The sequence below is a fragment of the Myiozetetes cayanensis genome, unplaced genomic scaffold, assembly GCF_022539395.1.
Source record: "Myiozetetes cayanensis isolate MyiCay16 unplaced genomic scaffold, myiCay2020 scf3, whole genome shotgun sequence".
Lineage (NCBI taxonomy): Eukaryota > Metazoa > Chordata > Aves > Passeriformes > Tyrannidae > Myiozetetes > Myiozetetes cayanensis.
Window position 1 is genome coordinate 73,531,266 of NW_026087521.1, and position 25,565 is coordinate 73,556,830.

Sequence of the window (25,565 nt, forward strand, 5' to 3'; positions counted from 1 at the left end):
GAGTTGCACTCCATTTGATTTTTCTGTTTCTCTGCAAACTCCCATAGCACATTTCCCATGGCTCCCTAGCAAAGCAAATGGAAGAACCCTGGAATAACAACCTCTGATTCTTCAGATACATAACACGTGTTTTTGCACTCCAAACTTCAAGTTCCTGACAGAACTTGGACACAAAATATATAAAAAAATACCACAGTAAACTAAATACATGGTTATTTGGGAGTTTCTTCTTCTCCCTCTCCCACCTTTTTTTTTCTTTAAGAGATTTATCATGTCTTCAACGATAATAAAAACATTATCTGCTACTGCAACTGTTTTTGCAGGAAAAATAAAGAGTATTCTTAAAGATCCAGTAAATCAAAATTAATTGTATAAATCAAAGTTTTCTGCTCACCTTACAGCCCCTTCTAGAAAAACAAGCATATACTTCATTGTTACCCATGAACATTAACCAGGGAGCCCATTAATTTCGTGACTTTCCCACGTGCCAAAGTTCCCTGAGTGTTCTGGGGCACGGCAGTGATGTTGGGTCACGTACACTCGGAATCTGCAAATTCCAGGGAAGAAAACAAACTCACCTCCCAGACAGGCTCAGCACCGTGAGAGCAGCAGCCAGGGGAGAGCTTGGCCACAAAACTCCTTGTGATTTCCAAAGACTGTTGTGATTATTTGCAGAGGTTTTGATATGAAAACAAATGAAGGATTAAAAAAAAAAAGTATGTGAACTTATCCTTTAATAGATCAGGCAGCAGTTCCACAGGCCCAGAGGATGTGCACCAGTAAAACTGGCTGCTCCCAAAGGATGTATTTCCCCAGCTCATTCACCGCTCCAGTTGGGTTTTTTCCTGCATCTGCTACTCTGAAACATCATTTTGTATCTGTTAACCTGCAGGTTCCTATAACCTCAAGCATCTGGTAACATTCCGAAAGGAATTCTCTCCTGTTTTCCTGTCAACACAGGAACTGGTTGGCCAGATAATAAGCTGCTTGTGTCAGAACTCGTCTCCCATCGAGATTTTTTAATCTTTGATTCCTTCTGTCCTCGGACACAAATCTCAATCCAACCCTGGTAACTGAGCAGGCTTTAAGAGCCTGTTGACACCTGCTTTATCACTCACCACACCTTCCTGCCACACCATTCCCTAAGGATGGTTTCCATGTGCTCAACAGCCTCTCCCAGGTCCAGCCTGCAGGCTCCTCCTCTCCAGAGCCAGCCCGATTAAACTGCAACATCAGGGGGGTTTAGTTCCTAAAAAATGCACAGCAGTTGGGATCACAAGGTTACCCTGGCTGGGGTACCAAAATCCACGTTAGTTCAGTCTTCCCGGGTATATTTTTAGGGAAGTAGCCTGAGATCTGACAGGAGGAGTATGTGGTATTTCAGGATTAGATAGAAGTGTTAGCAGAGTAACAGCAGTGCATCAAAATAACATTTATTGACCTGCTTTAAGCACATCCTCTGATCACCTGTAACCAAAGAACACACTGTCCATGTCTTACCAAACTGTGTTGTTATACAAACAGAAACAAGCACAGACTTTCTCGGCTGTATTCCAAAATATCTATTCATTTCACCATAAATATTTACAAAGGGACACTTTTTCTTGTAAAGGTCTCTCTGAGCCAGAAAAATTCACAAAGAGCAAAGGGAGAATAATGGAGGAAATGAATCCAGAGCCACAATGTTGATCATTGACTGCAAAAGGAAGTTACAGTTGTGGTTTTATTTTTTCAGGGAAAGCCAGGAATCCCAAAATAATGGTTTGACTAAAGACACTTACATAATCTTGTAAAAAAACTAATATGCTCCTTCAGTAACAACAGCTGCCCCTTTTTAAACTAATCCAGTTAAAAAAATCCCTATGTAAAGTCTGTATAATTTTAAGTTATTTAAGTAGTCACTTACCTATTAACTACTGTATTTCTTGCTTTATTTCGCATTTATTTCTAGTATAGAAAAAAGAAAATGCATTTCACAATGGCAAAATCTGAAATTCTCAAATTTCCTTTATGCCAATAGGTTTCTCTCAGTTCTTAGAAAGTGCCTGTTTCTTTTGCTCACTTTGCCCAAAATTCATTTTGTGTGAAAAAAAAAACCACCAAAAAACAAATAGAAAAGTTCATTTGAATAAAGCCAGAGAACTGATCATTTTGGCCCCAAGTCTGTTAAAAAAAAAAAAAAGCAAAATCAACCCAACCAATCTGGACATTACCAAAAAACAATTCCTCCTGTGCCAAAAAAAGTCATATCTATAAGATATAAAGCTGCCCTGTCAAGCAACAAGGAGCCAGTTCAAGTGGTGGTTAACCCAGCAGGACAAGGGGGACATCTAGTGTTTACCACATCCATGTGCTCCCAAAAATCCCTGGAACGGGCTGTCCTGGGGTGGTAAATGCCATGGAGCTCGTGGTGGTACCTGTGTTTCAATGTCTCTGCTAAAAGGTGCACATCTCAAATATCTCCAAACGCTTTCCTTTCATGACCTGAATGTAAAAAAAACAACCAAGAAAACAGGAAAAAACTATGATAAAATTTGTCTAAGCCTTTAACACCAGAGATAGAAAGATCCTCCTCATCTATCAATGCTCTATTGTTCTGATCAAAGCTATAAAGTGCCACGCTCTTGAGTCATTGGCTGTAACTGGGATCCCCCCCTTGCAAAAGCTGCCCCCAAAGGCTCCTCCTGCATGGCACTGACTTCCAGACAGGGCTGGATTACAGAGGTTTGCTAAAGTCACAGACTCAAGCAACAGAAAGTTCTCCTTACCTTCAAAAACATAACAAAAGAGGCTTCAGAATTTAACATTTCTTTCACTAACAGACAGTGCAAGTCTCACTCTGGAGCCAAGACAGTCTGCCCAGACTTCCTCTAGTTAGGAAATAACCTGGGACAAGAGTAAAGTGCTTTATTACAGTTACGGCACTGTCTGTCTCAGGTTCTCTGCACTCACAATGCATTAAAAACAATACAAAACAGTAATTTAAAAGTTTGGTGCTCTTTTTCTCATACCCTTCTCGTGTTGGTTACTGGGAAAATGACTGTTTTTCTCAAACCATTCTCTCCTCTTTGTTCTGGGGTTCCAGCTCCAACCTTTGTTCCCAGATCTGTATTCTTTATTTTCACTTTTGACTGCAAAAATTGCCCTGCTGAGAAGGGCAAGGAACCACAAACTGCATCACTGGAGAATCACAACACCTTATTTTACAGCTCTAGTGTGTGCAAATCATCATTTCCATGAAATTTAATAGTTACAAATATCCTCAAACCATACAAGTACAGTAGGTTCTACAGAAGGTAACACGGATAACCAATATTCTACTGCTTGAAACGAACCCAATAAATAAAAGTTTGAGTATTAAAACTAAGAAATAAAGTCTTCCTGTACATTGTACAGTACCTTTTGGTTAAAGCTTCTTAGCAAAAATATACTAATGTGTTCTAAGCATTCCAGTTACAGGTGGTTCAATATTAAAATTTCAAGGTTTCCTCATCTTGAGAAAAAAAAAAAATATTGCATTTTTCCAGAGGTGCAGCAGAAGTTGTGTCTCTCTGAACAAGGCTTCAGTCTTTAAAATATATATATATATATATATATATAGACAGTAAGTTTGAATCCAACTGAGACATTAAAAAAACCTACAATACAGTACTGAGGATGTGTGGTTGTTGTGCATTACGGGTTTTACATTCCTTCTCATCCCGAAAAAGCAGCTCTAGAGAGCCCACTGGATGTCACTGAGGTCAGCTGGGTCCCCAAGGCCTCCATCAGCCTCCAGGTAATTCATGAGAGCTGTCATGGCAGTGTCATCATTTTCACATATTGCATCAAAGTCCAGCTGGGAATTCCCACCTGGAAAAGGGATTATAACATCAGCAGGAGGAACCACCAAGAACTCCAAAACATACCTGGTTTTAAACAGCACCTAAATTGGCCTCCTTTTAGTCCAAAACCAATGAACCCTGTTCCTGATGCTGGGTGGGTTTTGTACAAACTTATCAAGGAGAAATGAAATAAAAGGTCCCCAAATATCCCCAGGGAAATCAATCTTACTGAGGAGAGGCTCATTGCTGGGAAATGGAATAGCACCCCGGGCTTGTTCGGAATTCTCCAGAACTTCTGTCTCTGAAGGACATAACTGGATCAGCTCTTTGTTTGGCACCTGGAAGAACACAAGGAGTGCAAAGGACTGAATTAAATCCTAAATTTAGTCAGTTATTACATGGCAGGAACACTGCCAGGTTATGAAGAGCTGAATAGAGGAAGTGAAAGCCAGCCAGATATTCTGCATTTAGGAATAACTTCCACGTCCACCATAAACTACAAACTCCCAGTGACTGGTTTGTCAACATCAAAACATTCCAGGCAAAAGATGAAAAAACCCCAGCTCATACCTACCGTGCTCTGTGTGCATTAAACCACATTAATCATAGCAACACTTGAGACGAAAATCATCCTAACCCAAACAAATCAGAAAAAAAATAGTACTTTTTACTTCCTCCCCCCATTTTTTTAATGTAACACACACATGAGATTTAGCAGAAGAGTTTCTTGGATTGCTTGACTTCCACCAGGGAATTAATAGAGTTGAAGTGCTTTCCAAAAGTATTCTGGGAACAAATGGGACACCAAAGCCCAGAACAAAGCAAACCCCTCAATGAATACAGTGAAATTATCCTCGTGATGAGATGCTGCATGATTTGGAGATCAGTGTGTACAAATCAGCCAATATTTGGCAGAGAAAGCTGTGGTAACACAGGGGAGAACTTTAACAAGAAAAGGGAGGAAGCCAAAACGATCCAGAGCAGAGTTGTTAGGAAATGAAAACTGCAAAGGGACGATAAACTGCCTTTAAATGGAAGGAAATGTACCTTCCAAAAGTGCTGATGGAGAGGTAAATGTTGATTCACACAGTGCACACAATACAACAGACAATACAGTTAGGTTAAAACATACGTTAATTATTCCACAGCTATGGTTGCTAAGTACAATAAAGTTGTTAGTGTGTGTAGCACCACAAAATTAGCAAAACAGCATTGTCCTATCCATTTTTAGACTACTGAAATACCTTCAAAGTCACAATTTTAAACATTTCCAAACAGCATAGTTTTTTTTAAAGGGTCTTCAAGAATTTTAAGATTAAAACTACAAGGGACAGAAAGCCAGCACTGCTGTTCAGGCTGTCAGACTGAGCAGGTGACTGATGTTAAGCCCAGATTTCAGGTTCTGCCAGGCAGTTCTATACTCACATCGCTGCAGTTCACAGGTAAAGCTGGAGAAGGGGACTTTCTCAGGAGGTGTGATGGGCTCAGCTCCCCTGATGGTGAGGAATGCAACCTAAAATACATACATTGAGCTGATTTACCAGGTCCCATCAATCAAAGCCCTTGTGTTGCAGAAGCCAGCAGAGCTCCCCAGTGGTGAAGCTCTGCTCAGGTAACTGGAAACAAGTAGGTCTTAAATTCTGACTGATGCTCAGACAACTGATGGGATGATGTTTCCATCACCCTAAATTTGACCTTAACAAGACCTTAACCTTCTGATGAAGCCTCAATTCCTGGAAGAGCTGGGACTGGAGACAGCTTTGCATTGAGGGACAACACAGGCTATGGAAATGTTCCACTGGGAAGTGTTTCAAGGCGAGTTTTCCTACCAGAAAAAACACTAACACGACTCACAGACAACTCATTTCCCCTTCCCAAGTGGTTTATCTGCCCATTTCACCACCATGGGAAGCAGCTACACCACAGTAACACTTTGCCAAGTCCCAGTCAAATAATCCTTTCCTCAAAGAAAATGGCACGGCCAGAACAAAACTACTTACCCCCAGCAGGGGTGTGTTCTGCAGCTGTTCCATTCCATCAGAACTGCTACCTCCCAGTGCCACTGCTCAGCCCCCAAATATTGGATACACCTCATGAAAATGGAACCACATAGCACATAAACCTCTTCCCCACCCAGTGACGATGCTGAGCCTTTCTTACCTTTGCAACTCTAAGATTTCATTTGCAATTTCGGTTCCTATGCTCCCAGCACCGAGGACTGTTCCAGAGGACATTCCAGGTACACTTACTAAAGACTGTTTTACAGCATCTAGAGGTTAAAAAAACAAACAACCAACACTTTGAATCTGTAGCAGTTTAATTGCACAGCAAGGGTTCATTTTAAAGCGGTTTTGGTTCTGTATCTCTTATTTTCAGAAATTAAATTCTTGAGAATTGGTGGGGGAGGGCGCTGTGAGCCTCATTTGCAATATAAAGGCAAGTGAGTTTGTGAAAGCTGCTGCTCTCCAGTAGTGACATTGGCTTTAATCACTGCCACCTCCAGTCTCTCTCCCAGACAATGCAAAGCACTGTGGCAAAAAATTATTAACAAAATGTGTATCTATGAGTACTGCCCTGCATTCACCAGGTGAACTCAGAGCACAACTACATTTCCTTAGAAGAGTGGTTAAAATATGAATAGATTCTGTGCCAGAAGCATAATATCCTATCAAACAAAATCCTTGCTACAACAGAGGCTGCTACAAATTACAAATACGCTGCTGTTTACAGTTCTGTGAATGACATGAATTAGGATGCTGTAAGTAGCTAGAAACTGTCACCAGAACTAGCTTTAAAAAAAAAATTAATTCTTCCTTGTACACAGTCTGGAGAAAAAAAAATCCTGGAGAGAATAAATCTGGAGTGAGTGGTCAGGAGAAGCATCTCTGGTAACTGTAAGAAGCAACACTTGCCTTCTGCAGGCTGGGAACTGTAGAGAACCTCTTCTTCAGCTGACTCCTTGTGACCTCTGAGATTTAAATATATTAAAAAAACAAACCACAAAAACAATCAGTTCATTTTTCAAGGGCAAAATCCAGCATGTTTAGGTTTGATGTCAAAATTACCTCACAGAGAATAAAAACTGACATCCTCAAAGCAGTAAAAAGGAGAGATTCCCCCCCCAGGTTTCAATGTTCAATCCTCTGCACTGGTTCTGGGTGAAATGTTCATTCCCACTTATCCTCCAGATCAAAAAGAAAGCCAAGATGGTTGTCTGTGCTCCATGGTAAGAGAACAAGGCTGTGAATTGAATTCTCTGAGGGAGGGCAGGTAACCAGGAACAAGTGCTACAAGGACAGGTCAGTGGTTGCCTCCCTTCCATTCACTTTATTTCCATTATAATCCTCCCTGTCCCCCAGCATCACTGGAACAATCCAAATTATTGCTCCATTGCAAGGAGAATGAAAAAGAATAAAAAAGAATGAAAAGTAAAAAAAGAAAAAAGAATTGAACACATCTATTTATTGTCCCACAGGCTGTCACTTTGGAGAGTATCCACCAATTATTCTTCTCCACCTCCTGACACCTGGTAGGTGGGGGAGTCCTTAAAATTGGGTCAACTGACACATGAAGTCTTGTAAAGGCAAGGAGGAAAAGCAGAATTAACTTGACATGTCCATTTACTCGTATCTCCCTTTCTTAAAAGATCCTTCCTTTCCCTCCTCTAAGAAGAAATTCTTCCCCTTCATTTTTTCCCACCAGGAAACAGCACAGTTTTCAAACTCAGACCCCTGACTTAGGGCTGAAATAAAAACAGCTGGTAAAGGCCAAAAAAAGGTTTGTCCAGGTTACTCAGCCCCTTTTGGTGTTGGCATTTTCCAGCCTTGTCCTGCTTCTTAAACAGGCTGCTTTCTGCTAAATGCTAATTGTAATTAAGACAAAAAAAAAAAATAACACGGAGATTGCTAGGAATTACTTACAATACCACCGTGTTGTTTGACACAATGTACTCCAGCTCTTTGGTCCATGGATTCATGAAACTAAACCACTGACTCTTCAAAGTGACAAAAGTGCCATCTTTTGCTCTAAATTTGTAGGAATTTGTAAAGACTTTTTCTTTATTCTGCAGCACTAGATAAGAAAGAAAAGTTATAATCACCATATTTATGCTTAGGAAGGTGAAGTTAAAAAGCAAACCACCAGCAGGGAGGCTCAGGACTTGGTGGAGTTCCATAATGAGTGTTTGAATGGTGTTATTTTGTACCTTCTTTATGTTTTTCAGCTAGATGATTGTGATCATCCTGGTGGCAGTACTCGTAACAAGAAGTTCCTAGGAGCTCTTGGGGCAGATACCCTAAAATTGCTGTGGCACTGTGAGAAACAGAAACATGAACTCCAGAGGATTCAAACAATTGCAAAGCTGGGTTTTTTTTCACGATCAGGCAAAGCAAAAAATTGATATTTAAAGAAGCAGTGTTTGGGGAAAGGAAGAAAGCACTAGTACAGCTCTGAAAGAACAATTCACTGCAAGATATCCATTTGCAATAAGTGGCAATTCAAAGACAAAACCCCCAGTGTTTAGACAAGCAAACCACATGTTCACACGAAATACTTGTGGTGATTAGGTCATAATTAGCCAGACACACAAAAGGAGTCATTAAAAAGCTCAGGATTGTCCAAGGAATAGGGTTGAACTGACACGTGCAGGTGAAGGAACAGATGAGTGAAAGCAACACAGTCCCCAGGGGCAATGATGAAATTCAAAATGCAAAGTCTAACACCACAAATAAAATATACTCAGTCTATACAACAAATAAAAATCTGGTTCAGAAAGTTCAGAAAAGGGGAACTTCTTAGCTTTCATTTCTAATGAAATAATTTGGTACCTCACTCAGACCTATTTGTCCCAAACAGTAGGATTTTAAGAATAACTTTTGGTTAAATGTCTTTAGTCACCTCGAGATTTTCCTTTATTAATAAATAAGTATATGAGTGCATTTTACAACATATTTCTGTGGAACAATACACTTTTATACATTAAGTTTTATGTTTGGGGAAAAAAACCCAAACAAATAAGAGCCCAAGAGTTCATGGGTTCAGACTGAAGTATTTCCAGCAGGAAAAAAAAAATCTGAAAATTTGTTGAGAATTCTAATTAGAAAATCTGGCAGAAAATTTAATTATTGGTGTAATTGGCATTTTGTCTCCACACAGAACAAAACACTCACCGCTGATCTACATAAACAAACTTCCCATCCATGGCAAACCGTGTAACAAATTCTGTTGCTTTGACTTTTATCTCTCCACTCTTCTGGGGAACAATGTAAGGGTGTAACCTCCCGATTGCAACGAGGCAGTTAAAGTTACTACTGTCCTTTTCTACATCGGTCTCCTCTTCTACTCCCACCTCATTGGGAGGCCAGTTCTTCAAGTAGCCAGTGCAGTGAATGGTGCAGTATTTCCTGTGATCTGAGAGAAAGAAATGAAATGAGAAGCAGTTATGGTTCAAAAAGGAAACCAAACTACTTTTTTTTCATTATTTTTTTACTCTATTGGCCATGAGACCAGCAACTACATTTTAGTTTTACCTACAAGGCTATAGATAATTTTACAGAGTGTTTTTAAATTGATTTGGTACTACTTGATTTTGGCTTACCTGGAGAGAGTGCTTCTAACCCCCTATGTGAGATTTAGGAAGAGAAGTTATAGGTGTTGGCAGTTCAAACACAGTGGCACAATAACAATAATGATAATAATAATAAAAAAAGCAAACCAACAGTCTGGCAACCCACAGCTCCCTTTGCCTTTGGGTGGTTTCATATGGATTATAAATGAAAACTAACTGGAAAGGCCCTCTGCAGCCTCCAAATCAATCTACTCTTTGTGAACACAATGATTTTAACATATCCTTGCTGCAACTGCTCAAAGAAGCAGTTGTGAACAATCCAAAACAATCCAGGTTGTTCTCTGTTTGCCTGAGGCTTCTGAATTCCACAATTTTCTGGGAACACAAATGTTTTAAATGTCTTAAAATTACAGTACACTTGCCACCTACCTAACGTGCAAACACCCTCGTGTGCATCAAGGCACAGAGATGATTTTATGTGTCCTACAGGAACTGTCTTCCCCCAAAAATGCCAAAGCACTCCTGATATCCCTGTGCTTACCATAGATTTGATTTCCTCTCAACAAGAAAAAAACCCACTTATCAACTCCATAAAATGAGAAACTGAGTTATCCCACTGTAACTTTGTCCCAGTTTCTCAGCTGCCTTCCCAACAAACAGTTATCCAACTACTAAATTCTTATCTTACCCAGTTATTTGACACATCAAGGGATCAACCAAATTCTATTTTACTTACAATTATGGGCCTCTTAAATTTTACAGCTGTGTGGTGTATCTCAACAGTAACAGGTTACTTTAAAAAAAAGAGAAGTTGGAGGGTTGTTTTTTTTCAGGATCAACCAATCTCAGCACACCTTTGCAAAAATCAAGACTGAGGTATTAAACAAAAGCTGGAAATCACACTTTAAAAATCAAAATTTTCACTGAAAATCTGACAAGAGTAGATTACTGTACAGGCATACATAGCAGAATATGAGCTACATTAAAATCCTTGGAAAAATGAATGGGATGACACTGATAACTTTACAATGAAAAGGGGGAAAAAAAGGAAAAACTCAGACTTTCAAATACACACAACACAAAAAGTAAATCAGAAAAAAAAAGTTGGTTTACTTGCTTTTTTTTTCCTTCAAAATAGCAGAGTTTGCAGGCCTTATTCACTCAGTTATCTTCAAGAGATAAAGTTATTTAGTCTCATTCTTCTCATCTGCTCCAGTTCTTTCAAGTATTTCCCTGAGCCTTCTAAAATTTGACCCCAACAAACCACGCTCCTAAACAGCCACCGTAGCTTCCTCCCTGTTTTCCAGGAGGGAACAGGGAGCAGAAAGGCTACAATGAGACTGTTTGTCCAACTTCCACTTCTCTCCAGCTGCTCTGTGAGATCAGCCAGAGCTACACGAGGGTCACGGCAGCCACCGGCAACTTAAACTTGGAATTGACATTTCAAGCTGAAAAGCACCCCCTCCTTGATCTACACTGCATGAATACCTTTCTTCTTTGGGTTGGGCAAACACTCCTCTTCCTTCACCGTGCTCCTGCTGCACTTGATCCGACAGAAGAAGGAACGGCGAGCCCCGGAATTCAGCCGAGCCGGTCCAGCCTGGAAATCTGTGTGGACTTGCAAGCCCGCTTACAAAAATCCAGTAAAGCAGTTAAAAAAAGCCCAAAATCAGACAGTGGAACTTCCCAAAACATGGAGCTTCTAGGATTACATTCCCCTAAATAAATCCTGGCCTCACAACGAAATAAGTCTAAGCTTAAATAATAAATAAAACATGGCTGCCCCACAGATTCCGGAACAAAAAACAAACAAACAACAACCAGCTACCAAACTAATTTTTAAACCCCTCCTGATATTCTGAGTGGTATTTTAAGAAACTTTCATTCAGTTTGTTCTTTTGGCCCAAGGATGCCTGTAAAAGCCAGCTCTAAACTAGCCCTGAGCTGCACAGTATGTAAGGCTTCCCACATGAGAAATAAGTGTAAGCAGAGGGAGGGTTGGTGACAGTGGGATTGACACTTAGCATTTTCAGAGCAGACAGGGATTCTTGACAGTGCAGTATTTTATCCCATCAGGGCTTTTGTATTGACAAGACCTAGCAAATACAAGAAAAAAAAGTAGTATTCCTGGTAGGAAGAAGGTCAGAGCACAGCTTGGTAAATGTTCAAACAGTGCAAATCTCAGTCATTCTTATGATCTAAAATCAACTCTTTTCTGGGCTAACTTTGAACTGCAAAATGCATTCTGAGCAGCAGATACACATTCAAATGGGTCACAAGGACACCCAGGCACATAAAAATACAGCTATCTATCCTGGATAATAACTGGATTTACTGACATCTCTTCAAAAATGAATCTGAGTTCAAGTGTGACTTACTCTTGCCATCCACGAGCTTCTCCCGAGGGGACACGTCTGAGGCAGAAAGCTGCTCCTTGACTTTTGCAACATCTTTCGGATGCAAATAATCAAACAGGCTCTGCCCAATTAAACTGGCCTGTTAAAAACAAAACAAGTCCCACAGGAGATGAGAACCACACCCACGTGTTGCTATTGAAAAGGATAGTTTTGCTTTAAAATAAAAAAATAAAAAAAAAATGTAAATCACTTGACTATGTAAAAGAAAATCTCTTGCACCCCAGAAATTAGGACATCTTCCAATTATCCTCTCAGAGCAGCAGTTTTCTTCAGGGGGAGCTGAAATCTGGGGCTGTTACTCAGGTCAGGAACACCAAGTGTACCTGCAAATATTTTATTACAGGATATCCAGCCTTACTCTGAAGCAGCTTTAAAGAAATTCCAAGAAATGATAACACAAGGTCTGGTTTAAACCCAAAGAAAGTCCAAGAAATGGTATAAATAAGAAAAATGTGCAAGTTTTTCAAATTTCTCAGAAAATGCAAGGTAAAAGTAAAGCAAGAAACTCAGCTATAACCAACCTGATCATAATTCAGTATTTTGCAAACTGATTCAGAGACAAACAGGATTTTCCCTCTGTTGCATCCAACCACAAACAGGAATCCATCTGCAGCCTGGAAATATAAAGATATTGTCTTTAAAAACATGCCATTAAAATATCCAGTGAATATTAATTACTACAAGAAAGCACACTTTCTAAACCTGCTTTTTAAAATTAAATACAAGGAAGATGGAGAGGGATTATTTACAAGGGACAAGACAAGGGGCAATGGCTTCAAACTGACAGGGAGCAGGTTTAAATTGGATATTGGGAAGTAATTCTTCCCTGGGAGGGTGGGGAGGCCCTGGCACAGATTGCCCAGAGAATTCCCAGCTTCACTTGGGAGTCATTTACAGAGCTGGGCAAAAAGTTTGTTACAAAAACTGAAGTTAATAAGGACATCATTCACCTGAGAGTGTCCTTCCACTTACCCTCAGGATTAACTGTCTGAGTTCATCATCCTTTAAAAATGAAGGTTTGTATCTGACTTCTGTATAGGAGCTGCTGGAACCTGGAAAGTGGATTAATCACAGACATAATGTCAGATGTCACATTTGAAATTCACTTTTAAAGGAGTCATACTTAGTATATATTTTGTATTTTTTGCTCTGTGACCAGAGCAGCTGAATTACAAAAAAAAAAAATTAACAGTTCTAGGAATTCTAAAAATAAATTAAAAAAAATCTCAAACATACAAGCACATAACTATGTTTTATTGCCAACAATCCAATTTTTTACTAATTGTAGTTAAATTGAACATCTCACTAAATGTAATGACTGACTCACTGCATGTGCTGTTCTAGCACCCATGGCAAGCACTCTAAAATAAAGGATTTTTTTTCCATTACAAGCATGTCTATAACTTTTCCTAGATATTTTTTGAGGAAACAGCAGTTGAACCTTCTAGCAAATTTCATCATTCACTATGATTCCGCAGAGCACCCTGTGTTTCTTAAAGTATTTGTTTTGAAGATATATATATATATATTTATATATATATATATATATATATATATATATATATAAAACTGTGCTGGGTGAAGCCCAGTTTTCACATCCTATTGGTAAAATATAAATGTTTGAGCTGAAGGTTTCTTGGAGATGGTTGTTTATAAACTGCAAACCCCCAAAATCTTGTGTGCTGTTGACAGACTGTGCAATGTGCAACTTGTGTTTGGAGACAATTTTTTTAGGGGAGGGAAAAAAAATAAATCAATCCCAAACCCCAGCAATTATCAAAAGGAGAGGAAAGGATATTTCCTGGGTTGATCCTGACACTAAACATTCCCTGAGATCCATGATTACTTTGCCAGCTGTCTGAGTTTATAACTCTTTTTCTGGCTACTCTCTAACATAATTTTTAAGACTTTACTGTTATCAATCATTTGTTAAAATATGTTTTGTCTTGCAACTTTTCTTTTGACTCCTGGACTTTTTATAAAGAACCAAGGAGTGACTTGGCTGCAAGACAGAAAACATCAGATACTGAAGGGTGGCTTTTTTTCTGCTGTACTAAGCAAAAAGAAGAACTCGAGTTCTGGAAGATACAGATGGAGATTTAAATGAGGAACAGCCCCAGAACTAAATACAGTAAGGAAATGCAAAATGAGTTATCCTTGGTTTATCTGAGACCAAAGAAGACACACAGTGTGCTGTTAGAACAAGGATTAAGTTTGCTAAACCCCACCTTTCAAAGACTTCAAGTGCTGCACAGCCATCCTTAACACTGTGAGCTTGTCCAGCTTCCTGGCCATGGGGTTGCACTGAGGGATCATGGCAGACAATTCCTCGATCAGATTATTCATTTTGTCTCTCCTCCTTTTCTCTGTTTGACTGTGAGCCTCTCTGAGAAGAAAAAATATTTTTAAAAAAGAGATGTAGAACACATGTTTGGTTTTTTTACCCCTCCATAACATTCAATAGTTCAGTTCTGCAATGGAACACACCTCGCGATTGCTACTGCACTGAAACAATTTTCATACACTTGGACAGCTGAATGGGATTCACCTGAACAAATGAAATGGTCCCAATAATGATGGGAAAAACTGAGGAGGAAAAACACTCTCAAGGAACAGTTTGATTATATGTGGCCATGAAGACTTATAAAAATTAAATTATTCTTGTGACTTTTGACTTCCAAGTGATTACTTGGACACCCTACAGAGGAAAACTCTGGATGTCCTTTAGGAATCCCTGGGAGACATTTCTGTTCCTCATCTCTGGAACTGTGGAACTAGGATGGGGTGTTCATTCTGCCCTTTTCCTTTTCAAAAACAGTGTCCCAGCACAGACTAAAGCCTCTCTGAAATCTCTTTTATGCAACTCCCAACAAGCAGAAATAAGCAGTGTCTTCCTATTAATACTCAGTCCCTTAAAACCCTCTCAGGTTGAAGCAGAAACACCACCATTTACTCCCACACTTTTCCTTGGGATTTTAAGGGATGTAGTGGGAACTGAAAGAAAAAGCTGTGCCTTGTGTCATTTACCACAATAACTCAGAAAACTTTCCCTTTTCCTGGTCAGGTGAGAAAGAACAAAGTGCAGTTTTAAAGACCTTGTTATCTGTTATTTTTATTACTTCCTTCCAAAAAAAAAATAAACGCCTCCACCACACAACTGATTCTGGGTCATTCTGCCAAGAAATCAGCTTTTCTCCCTCTAAAGCCTTTCTAAAAGCATTTTAATTGTAGGAGTTACGCTCAGCTTTAGGAGTTCACCCGACTCTTTCCTCGCTGTAGGAACAGTCAAGTACAATATTGTGTCTGCTCCTTGACCTGTGGACCTCGGGAAGAGGGACACAGTCATTCCAGGAAAGGGAGCGACCTTCCCCATCTCCAAGGGTCAATATGAAGTTATAAAAAAATCAAGGTGGGTGCAGAAATTCAGGTGGTGACTGGATGACTCAAAAAGCCTTGTGTTACATTCCCAGTTGTAAAGGGGAAGGGAGAAAAGCTGCAGGGGAAAAAAAACCACTGGAAGAACACAACTGGGAAGAAAAGCTTCAGAGAGTCTTCTATTTTTTTCCCCCCAGCTAATGAACCAAAACTCAAGGAAACAAAATGAACAATACCACACAATCTTTTATAGCAATCTGGGATACTCTGTGGAGACAAATTCATTCTGGAGTTAAACAAAACTGTGAATATATCTTGGGTCATTTTAGTTTCATTGGTTTTGTTTAGATTACAGGGACACTTCACAATTATTAGTTAGCACACTATATAAATAACACCTCTGACAGCATGCTGAGTGGATTATGGATTTCTGGTTTGACATCTCTGCTCCCATGAAAAATGAAAGACATTTTTCAAGTCAATTTTATAGAACAGCTCTAGTTTTACAAAGTGGCTTGTCTACGGCTGAAAATAACTGCCTGACTTGTGGCTGCATCTTATAAGTGAATCTCAGCTGCTGTGAATTCCAAGTTCAGTGGCAAACCTTGAATAATTCCCTACACAAAAACTTGTGCCAGGATGAGAATTCTCTGTTGTGCTTTAGCTGAATCCATTTCTATGTGGGATAAATTTTAAATATCTGCAGGTGTGGACAAATCCAGAAAAAACAGTTCTCAAATTCACCCCAGTGAAGCATCAGCTCCTCCCTTTAGAGATGACTTGAGTGTTTTGCATTTAATTTTCACCTGGAAAATTGTATTCTCCTGTTTTTGCTAAGCCATTTGAGATATTTGGCAGCAACTTTTATTAAAATTAGTAGAAAATTCCTACACGTTTAAGCAGGGAAAGGAAAAAGTATACAGTTAAATATTTGAGAAGTTTCACAAACTCATATTTCACTATTATTTACTAGCGAAACATATTTCTGTTGTAAATCAGTACCTGAAATCTTTCACTTTAACATGTTCTTCATCTTCGCTCCTAGAAAAAAAACCCAACAAGATATAGTTTTACATTGCATATTTAATACTTACTTGGCACCTCTTTCCTCCCACAACTTTCAGAAGATATAAAATGCTACAACTTTACTATGGCTCTGGCAAAAGCAAAGCCCCAAAAATTCCTGAAAGGAAAACTTGTGTAGCAAGTGATGCACAACAGAAAGAGACCAAAGCACAGCTGGCAATATTCACAGTTGTTTGAACATATTACGGGGATATTCCATAATTATGGGGCTATTTGTAACCTGGAGAAAACAACATTATTAGAATGTTCAAATAACTTCAGTCTAAGCTCGACTTCACTTTTTTGATTTCAAATTTTACAAGGGAGCTCATCTATTCACATTGTGATTTCTCATGTCTTCTTGTCAGATGATGAAATGAGCAACCCCTGCCTAGACTGGGCCTAAATTACAGTTTGAAAGGTAAAAAGTCTTCTTATTTGAGTGGTGCTTTTCATCTGCTCCCATCCTTAACCTCCATCCTACCATCCATCTGGTGAAGTTGGAAGAAGAGACAAAATGCCTTGGGAAGAAGTCCCAGGAACCCTGACCACTGGATGGACCTCCCCCTCCTGTTCATCACCTTGTGCTGTAAAAGCCCTGCCCTTGGATGAAGCTTTCCTGAAGGAACCACACAGCTTATCAAGGCAAGTGTGACACGTCCATAAGCACCCCAAAGAGACGGAGTCAGGCATAGAAAGTACCTTTTCTGAGGATCACCATCAGCTTCGGCCGTGTCCCTGCAGAAACACGACATCAAGTAAGCAAAATGTAGTTCGGAGCACAACAGGATGACTGGAGACACCCAAGGAAGCAAAGCCACAGAAGAATTTTAGTGGAAACCCCACTTGGTTCCTTTCAGCAAGAACACCAGTTTTTAGGACCTAATTACTACTTCTTATAAACCAATACTTTGTCAATTAGTTTTTTGCCTTAGACATGAATTTTTTTAATCAGGGAGATTGAAACTTGAGGGAAACTCTACTGAATGGGTAAAAATCCACAAGTGCTACTGAAAAAGAATGGAGAGTTTAGTTTTCTCCCCCCAGAAACCAGCTATTGCTGGAGGTTTCAGTGATCCACAAGACACACTTGAATCTCCAATTCCATCAACACCCGTGGTATGGGTACATTCTGTAGATCAGTGGAATGTACATGGAAGAAGCAGGGGGTTAAAGATAATTGCTTTAATAAGCACAAATACATGTAAACTTCCTACCCCTCAATTTTTTTAAAGGTGGGTTTTGCACACTGGTTTGGAGATATTTGTAACGCATTAAATCTGCCTCGTGCCCCTCACTTCTGCCTGATCAACACAGCTTTGAACAGATCACTTTTTGGGTGAAGTGGCATCTGTTTGGCAGCTACAAACCAGGAGAAAACAAGTATGAGCCACTTAAAAAGCCTGAGCACAACCAGGGGACAGTCCCCATTTTTAGGTCAAAGGTCAGTCCCCACACTGAAGGCAGTGGCTGCTCTGGGCACTGAAGCAGCAGTTCCAGATCAAACAGCTTAATTAACAATCTGGTTTCATGCTTGAAGGTAATATTCCAAAGTAATATTCCCAAGTGTGCCCTTGGGTTATTTCAAGCAGTTTAATAACTTGCCTTCAGCAGCAGGCAAAGTAGAGGGGAAAAAAAGGGGAGAAAGATGGGAAAAAAAAAAAAAAGGTAGGATTGAGAGACATCATCCAGACACTTCAGCCAGGATATGGCATTATAGGATTCTGGGTTTAATAACAAAGAATGCACCTGGAAGAAAAGGGAAAAATGAAAGTTGGGCCACACATAGAGAAGGGATTTACTCACTGGTTGTCGGAATCGCTCCCTTTGCGCTTCCTGGGAATCTCAGGCACGGGAGCATTGAAAGGAGTGGTGGTGGCAGGCTTGGGGATGGGATTCATGAGGTTGGAGACTCCAGAGGCAACACAGGGGCTCCCATCTACCGGGAAATTCTCTGTGAATGGGAATAAAAGCTCAGTGTCCAGGAGGAGCCGCAGCAGTGTGGATCCATCTGGATTCCCAGCTGGACAGAAAGTGTTCTCTGTGTGTGATTTCCAGGCCTCTGACACAGAAAACAAAGCTTGCACTGCTCCAACCCCAACAACTTCCCACAGTGCTGTAATGATATCCTGAACCCCATCAACAGAAAACACACATATAAAATATATCAACTCCCCTCCTTAAATCCCCCCCAGCACCTCAGACATCCTGCTGCAGAATCCCAGGAGTTCACAGATCCAAAACACTGTGGCTCAAACTCAATTAAAGTTCAAAAATACAGAGGGATCCATGTTCTGAGATAAAATCCACAGTTACACAGGACATTTGCCATGGAAGTTGGAGGAGTCTCGAGGCAGGAACTCCTTCAGGTTTCACGTGCTCGGGCAGGTGAGAGACACAGAGAGGTCATTTCAGGAAGGGAGCCTCTCCTACTTCTAGAAGGGGGTAAAAGGGGAGCACTTGGAAAATCCAACAGGAATTTAAAAATGGATGTTTTCTTGTGAGTTTCCTCCTTTTTTTTTTTTTTTTTTTGGCATCTGTGCTATCTGTAAATGACAGGTCAAAACATGCAAGAAGAACCATACAAAGCACAGGGGTTTTTAACCCTTAGGTGCAAACACATCTTGTACCATAAAAGTGACCTGCTAGTTTTTCATTTGCTGCTGGAATATGACTGGAGAGTTAAAGGAATATAGGCTAATACTCCAACAACAGCTTGCCTGGTCTTCCACTAATCCTCTCTCTGTCAAGTCAGACGACACAAAGTCAGCCTCTGTTTTATTTTAGAAAGCTCTTTAACTCATTAACTCACACAGGAAGTCTCAAAAAACAAAACAAAACAAAAAAAGAGGTGGAAACTCAAAGAATCAAGAAATACCTGACAAATAAGTAACAGCCTTTGTGCAACAGCAAGAAAACTTGGTTATTTCAGATACACATTATATTCAATTTAGGATTGTTCAAAAGATTAAAAGAAATTACATGATAAAAAAAGATATTAAAAAAAGGACACGCTAAGTACTACAAGGGCACAAATGGTAGATATTTGAAATACTTTTATGATTAATCCCCTCTTCCTAATAGTCTCTCATTTTATATTTCTGTTATTAACACAACTATAAACCAAAACACGGCGCCGATTCCAAAGGAAGTGTTTATTTAAGGGAGCAGTTTTAACTCACCGAGGTCACAGCACCCTATAATTATTAGATTAAGCTCCTGAAGTATAATCCTCCATGATGAATATTCATAAAAGAGTACTTACTAAGCAGAGACCTACATGATTCCAAGACAGGAATGCCTCCAGCACAAGAGATCCTTCCGTCCTGGAACAAAGCAGGCCAGCCCAGACCCACTGACCTAAATACTGCTGTGCACACATGGCCAGCCTTTCTGGGCCACTGCCCTTCACAGGAACAAAATCCAGTGCCTCTTGCACCATTTTCCCAATTTCTCCATCACATTAGCAGAATTATTGTTATTCTTTATATATGTATTTTAAGATTTAAAAAACCAAACCAAACAAATCAAACCAAACCCTTCAAAAATAAACAGTGCAATAGAAAACAGATAAAGAAATTAACTTAAAGTGTCAGAACTGCCAAGCAGAGTAGAAAAGTGGCTCTGGGGAATTTAGTACACTACCACTCACTGGAGCAAGAAGGGGGTAGAAACAGCTCCTAAGGCCAGGTCAGCTCTGAGAAGTCACTGAAGGTGATTTAAAATAATCTCTGAGGGCTCTCTAATAATTATCATTAAACCAGGTGATTCCAAGGTGCTCCCTCTCTCTCTCTCTCTCTCTCCCTGGAGAGGGTCAGCCTCGTGGAGTCTGGGATTGAAAGCTTTCTTCTCCTGCTCCCTTACTATGGGAGATGGATTATTTCCCTGGAAAACCATTTTTAACTCCTAGAAACAGTTTAGGAGTTATTATCTACTTATTCAAGTCGAGATGCTGTGTTTTAGCACCCCAAGGGCTATAACTCACACTAGCCTGGTTTGCAAGCCCAATAAAACTCCAGCATGGAGAAATGACACTTTTATTACTGTTCATTCCATTGTTAATGCCCCTGGCACACTGACAACTGAAATTAATTGGCAAATGAATAGTCCCTCAAAGACAACTCCATTATGGTCTATGTGTGGCTCTCAGTATTAAGTACATCTATATTAAAAAGCTTATCTATATTAAAATCAAACATCTTTTAAAAGCATGTTGGACACATTGGGACAGATGAAAATAATACAGGAAACCCCCCAGTGGAATCATTTTCTCTGTGAAAGAGAAAAGACCATCCAAGCAGTACAAACACACCATATCTCATTCCTAGTGAGTATCAGAAAAAACCCACTATTATTTTAACCCTAATTAAGTGTAGTATATTTTAACACTAATGTTAATATATTTTGTAATCAGGCAAAGAAAACATTTAAGGAGTGATTATCAATATACACAGTTCTCATCATCTCAAATCTCAAGATCCCACTCTCTTGTGTTTGTCTACAGGGAAAAGAAATAACTCCAGTGCCCGAGGGGTTGGCAAAGCAGTGAACAAGCGCGAATGAGGTGGTGGAGCTGTGTTTGGGTGGGACACAGACACCCCAAACCACCCCATCCCCGTGTTCAGCAAAACATCTGCCCAACCCCGTGCAATGCTTACAGAAACAAGGCTTGGGACACTCCACGTTTTTCCAAGAAGATTTTTTCCAATCACATGCCACATTCCTGAGCTGTTTGCTCCACCGAGAGTTCGCAGGTTTTCAGTTCTAGGCAAACACAACCCTTAGAAAAAGCTCATGGCCCAACTCCAGCAGCCATAAAAGGGGAGGTTGATCTGAGCAAACAACCATGTCCACATCCAAAGTGGCCCTTCCAGCCCCTCTTGGAAGGAAGACATTTTCAGGGTGATTCATCCCAACCCAAAATAGATCCCTCCAGTTGGCTCCATGGAATACAACAGTTCTAGGGTGATTCATCTCCATCTAAAATAGATTCCTACAGTTGGTTCCATGAGATGCAGCCCAAGAGTATCCACCTTTTACACAAGGACCAAAGCAACTGGCTCAGACTTGGATATCCACACTTGGACATCAGAAAGGAGTGAGATGAATCCCTCCCAGGGTGGCTCCAGAACCATCATGCAATCCTTAAAAATACACCAACCACAGGCTGCTATCACATGCAACAAGTTCAAGCCCAAGACAGTCTTTCAAAATTAGTGCCTTAATTAATACACTATCACCTCATGATCCACTCACCCCCCCCCGTGCAAGGTCACCTTTTCCTCCTCATAGGTTTCCTAAATTATTGCTTTAGTACCAAAACACTGACTTTTTAGAATCATCAGAATGCAAGCATACAAGACACACAGGAGGATACAAGTCATGTCTGTATTAATAAATTAATATAAAAGCTGTCAGTCAATCCTCACTGAGACAGTTTAAAAAGCAGCATCCAAATCCAGTTATCAGGAGATGGCAGCAAAATGGGCTTGAAATAAAATGTCAACAAATAAGCACAGTTATAAAACTTATGGTGACACCCTTCACAGTGTGGGGATAAATGAGACTTGGAGAAATGTGGTTTATTATGTGGTAACACTGGCACAAACTTTCCAAGAATAAGGAATTTTCAATCCAGTTCCCTATTTTGAAACAGTTTCTGGCAGAAGGAAAGGAGGAGAAAGAAGCTGCTTTGAACTGAATTTTCTAAGATCACAGATGCCACAAACCATTAAAATGTGGATTTTCCGAAGGTATGTTCCTGGCACACAGAAAAACCTTGAGCTGGAAATTTAAGCCCTGACAAGTTTAAAGAACTCAAAATTCTGTTGGAAGTGGCTGTGAAGTGGCACAGAAGGGTTGTGCAGTGTAAGGAGATAAGTTATTAAAATTGAAATGTGCTCACAGGAGCTCCTGGGCTGCATCTGCAGTGGGAAATCAGTGGCAGAACAGTAGCAGGTCAGGGGGAAGCAGCTGGTGCAGAAGCCCCTGTTTCTAATTTGAAAGCAGTTCAGGGAGCTTACAGTAAATCACATTTACTCTGGTTCACTGGGCCAAAAATCCTCACAGTGCATGTGTGTTGAAGCTGCCTGAGAACCCCTGGTTCAGTCCCTGGGGGATGTGTGGGGTGGGACTGCAGCAGCACTGACCCTGCTGCAACAAAAGTCGACTTCAGTTTCTCCTGAAAGGAGTCCAGCTCAGGGACACCAAAACTGCCCTGCAAGCCAAGCCAGGGAGCAGCAACTTACTGAGTCCTGTCATAATGAACAGCCTCTTTTATTTTATTTGTTGTAAGATATAAGATGGAGGGCTGGAGCAGCTCCGCTGGGAGGAAAGGCTGGGAGAGCTGGGATTGTTCAGCTGGAGAAGAGAAGCTTTGGGGTGACCTCACTGTGGTCTTCCAGGACCTGAAGGGAGCCCACAAGGAAGATGGAGAGAGACTATTTCCAAGGGCCTGGAGTGACAGGACGTGGGGAATGGCTTCATACTGACAGAGAGCAGGGTTAGATTGGGTATCAGGGAGAAATTGTTCCCTGTGAGGGTGGGCAGGCCCTGGCACAGGTTGCCCAGAGAAGCTGTGGCTGCCTGGGACAGTGGAAGGTGTCCACCATACACACAGTGCTGCAGGAGGAAGAAAGTTACAGGTGCTGTGATGTCCCTTTCCAGCTCCTGCAGATCTGAACTGCAGGAGAAGAAAACAAAGAACCATATTTTGGAAACAGGGCTGAGAGTTGTGTTTAGTATTACTTGGAGTTCATTTATTTTAGATATTTAAAATAGGTCACGAAAAGCACCTTCAGGCCGATCACAGCAAGATTATTGCCCACAGCATCTCTGGTGGAAAGCTGGGCCAACAGTTTTCACTGGAGTTCTGAAAACAGTAGGAATGTACAGTCTGAAGCAGCTTATTCTTCCCCAAACTTTGTAATGCAGGAGCAAGAGACAGACAATTCACAATTGCATGAACAACACTATGCAGAGGATGAACTCTTATATGTTCTTGAAAAATGTATTTGTTTTTAATGTCAGCAAATGAAAAGTTATAATATCCTGAATTACAGATATTTAAATCAAACAATAGCAGAGGCAACTGATTACTGTCTGCTTCTGTTTTTACTTATTTTCATCGCTCAGCAGAGAATCAGTCAAGAGTAACAACTCACCCCTTAAATAACACATTTCCTTGACAGATTTCAAGCACCAAATATTTGGCCAAACCTGCTGTATTAAAAACTATAACAAGACAGGAACCAGCTAATGAAAAGACACTGCCCAAGGCCTTGAAAGCGTACCCTGCTTTCCCAGGCACTTTGGGGTTCACAGCAGGTAAAACCCACTGACAGTAATCGGGAGTCTCATCCCTGAATAAAAAACAACCCACTAACCCTCTCCAATCACACACTCCTAAAGGAACAGTGGGTAGCTGTTTGCCTGCAAGTTTGGGAATCATCTCATTGTCAAATGTCCCATTCAGAATTTGATTTTCCACGATGTGCAAATGGACCAACAGTAACGTGTACAGCCAAGTGAAAAAACAAATGAATCTATTAAGCAGTCAACCTTAGTGTAGGGACCTATTCCACAAACAATTCAGATAAAAGTCTCTTAAAAGCAAACAAACCCAAAACTTGTTTCTTCAAAATCCAGTCAAAGAACAGGTATAAACATGGGTAGTTAAAAAAGCAAGGAGGGGGTTTATTTCACAACAAAACACCGATCTTCCAATTCCCATGTGTAAATGGAAACATCCATGCACCTGGGGTTTTCTTTAATTTATTTATTTCCTTTCCTTACAATATGTGCACGCTATAAACAATAAACTCTCGTTTCAGCAGTTCCACAGACTGCAAAAACACCACGGAAAAACACCCTGCTCTGTTTTCAAACACTGCATTGTTTGCCACAACATTTTCACCCCAATATTTAAACAACCAAGCAGCAGAGACAGAAACTTGTCAACTTGAGACAGCCGGGGTCCCCATAGCCATAAAACCACCCACAACCCAGCAGAGGTTTATGAAACACCACTGCTGAGCCTAGAAGAGCTGGTGCTAACTAAACAGAACTGCAGGGCCGGCTTCAGAGGGAGTGGCTCGCTCCCGTTTCTCCAAACCCCGTCCAAAACACTCCTTTCCCCTCGCACAGGGGAAGCACCGAACTTGTCTCCAGGCAGGAGGAGCAGCTGCTGGTGGTGCTTTACAACCAGCCTGGGTTTTTTTAGTCCCAGAAACTTACGATTAAGAACAAGGAAGGAACATCAAACCCTGGTCACACACACACAGAGAAGCCAGAATCACTGTACCTAAAATACTAAATACCGGAAAAAAACCCTCATACTACAGTATTAGGAACGCAAAGGTAAGTGAAATTACGAACTACATCGTAAGTTAAAAACAAACCAAGGAGATTTTTAGTGCACATCACGTCGGTATGATGGCAATAAACAGCACTGAGTGACCATCACACAGGCGGGCGTCAGAGGACGGTGCCAGGCTCATTTCAGCGACAGGACGGGGAGCAGTGGCCATAAACTAAAACACAAGAAGTTCCACCTCAGCACGAGGAAGAACTTCTTTGCACTGAGGGTGGCAGAGCCCTGGAACAGCTGCCCCGGGAGGTCGTGGATCTCCCTCTCTGGAGACATTCCAGCCCCACCTGGACGCGTCCCTGTGTCACCTGCCCAGGTGACCCTGCCCCGGTGGACCGGATGGTCTCCAGAGGTCCCTTCCAACCGCATTCCCGGGATTCCGTGGTTTCCCCGTGAGCGCCCCGGGTACCTCCACCTGGGCAGGAACTTGTGCGGGAGAGCAGCGCCCGGCGGGAATTAAAACACAAACCCCCCAGCGCCAGAGCGGCGCCGGGCACGGGCGGGGGGAGCCCCAAAGTACCCCTCACCGGCCCCACAATAACACCCGCCCGCGCCACATCACCGAGGGGGACGGACAGACACACACACACGGACAGACACACCCCACCCACGGCCGCCCCTCAGGCGGACCCCGCTCCTACCTTCCGCCGCCCGCCGCTCCTCCTCGGCGCCCTCGGCGCTCGCCGCTCCTGCCTCGGCCATGGCGGGCGGCCCCGTGCCCCGCTCCACAGCGCCCCCGGCACCGGCGGCATGCGGGGGGGTGAGCCGAGGTGAGCCGAGGAGGAGCCGCCGGCCCGGGGACGGCTCAGCCCGGGGAGGGCTCAGGGACCGCCCCGCCAGGCTCCCCCCCCGGCTCCGCCTCAGCGGCTCCGCCTCAGCACCCTCGCCCCGGCCCCGCGCGCCGCCTCTCGCGAGAGCTGGGCCCGGGCGGCCTGAGGGGACGGCGGGGA

The 25,565-nt window shown here is 41.5% G+C and overlaps 1 protein-coding gene across 3 annotated transcripts; it reads right to left on the bottom strand.

Annotated features, from left to right (window-relative positions):
* Nucleotides 1-1,417: 1,417 nt before the first annotated feature.
* BMAL2 (basic helix-loop-helix ARNT like 2) lies at nt 1,418-25,413 on the bottom strand. Of its 3 annotated transcripts, XR_007630009.1 has the most exons (18): nt 25,257-25,400; nt 18,054-18,201; nt 16,950-16,985; nt 16,185-16,223; nt 14,036-14,193; nt 12,780-12,859; nt 12,329-12,421; nt 11,769-11,886; nt 10,879-11,019; nt 8,993-9,233; nt 8,029-8,135; nt 7,745-7,895; nt 6,737-6,792; nt 5,985-6,093; nt 5,250-5,337; nt 4,054-4,162; nt 3,400-3,852; nt 1,418-2,484 (listed from the first exon to the last, which is right to left on the bottom strand). XR_007630009.1 is itself a non-coding variant. In XM_050324558.1 (17 exons), the coding sequence occupies exons 1-17, from the start codon at nt 25,315-25,317 to the stop codon at nt 3,716-3,718; spliced, it is 1,872 nt and encodes a 623-aa protein (XP_050180515.1). In that variant the 5' UTR covers nt 25,318-25,413; the 3' UTR covers nt 1,418-3,715. The 3 variants fall into 3 exon arrangements, 2 of the variants coding, with proteins under 2 accessions (XP_050180515.1, XP_050180516.1); XM_050324558.1 differs by having other exon boundaries at nt 1,418-3,852; nt 25,257-25,413; XM_050324559.1 differs by lacking the exon at nt 25,257-25,400 and adding an exon at nt 19,528-19,566 and having other exon boundaries at nt 1,418-3,852.
* Nucleotides 25,414-25,565: the final 152 nt, after the last annotated feature.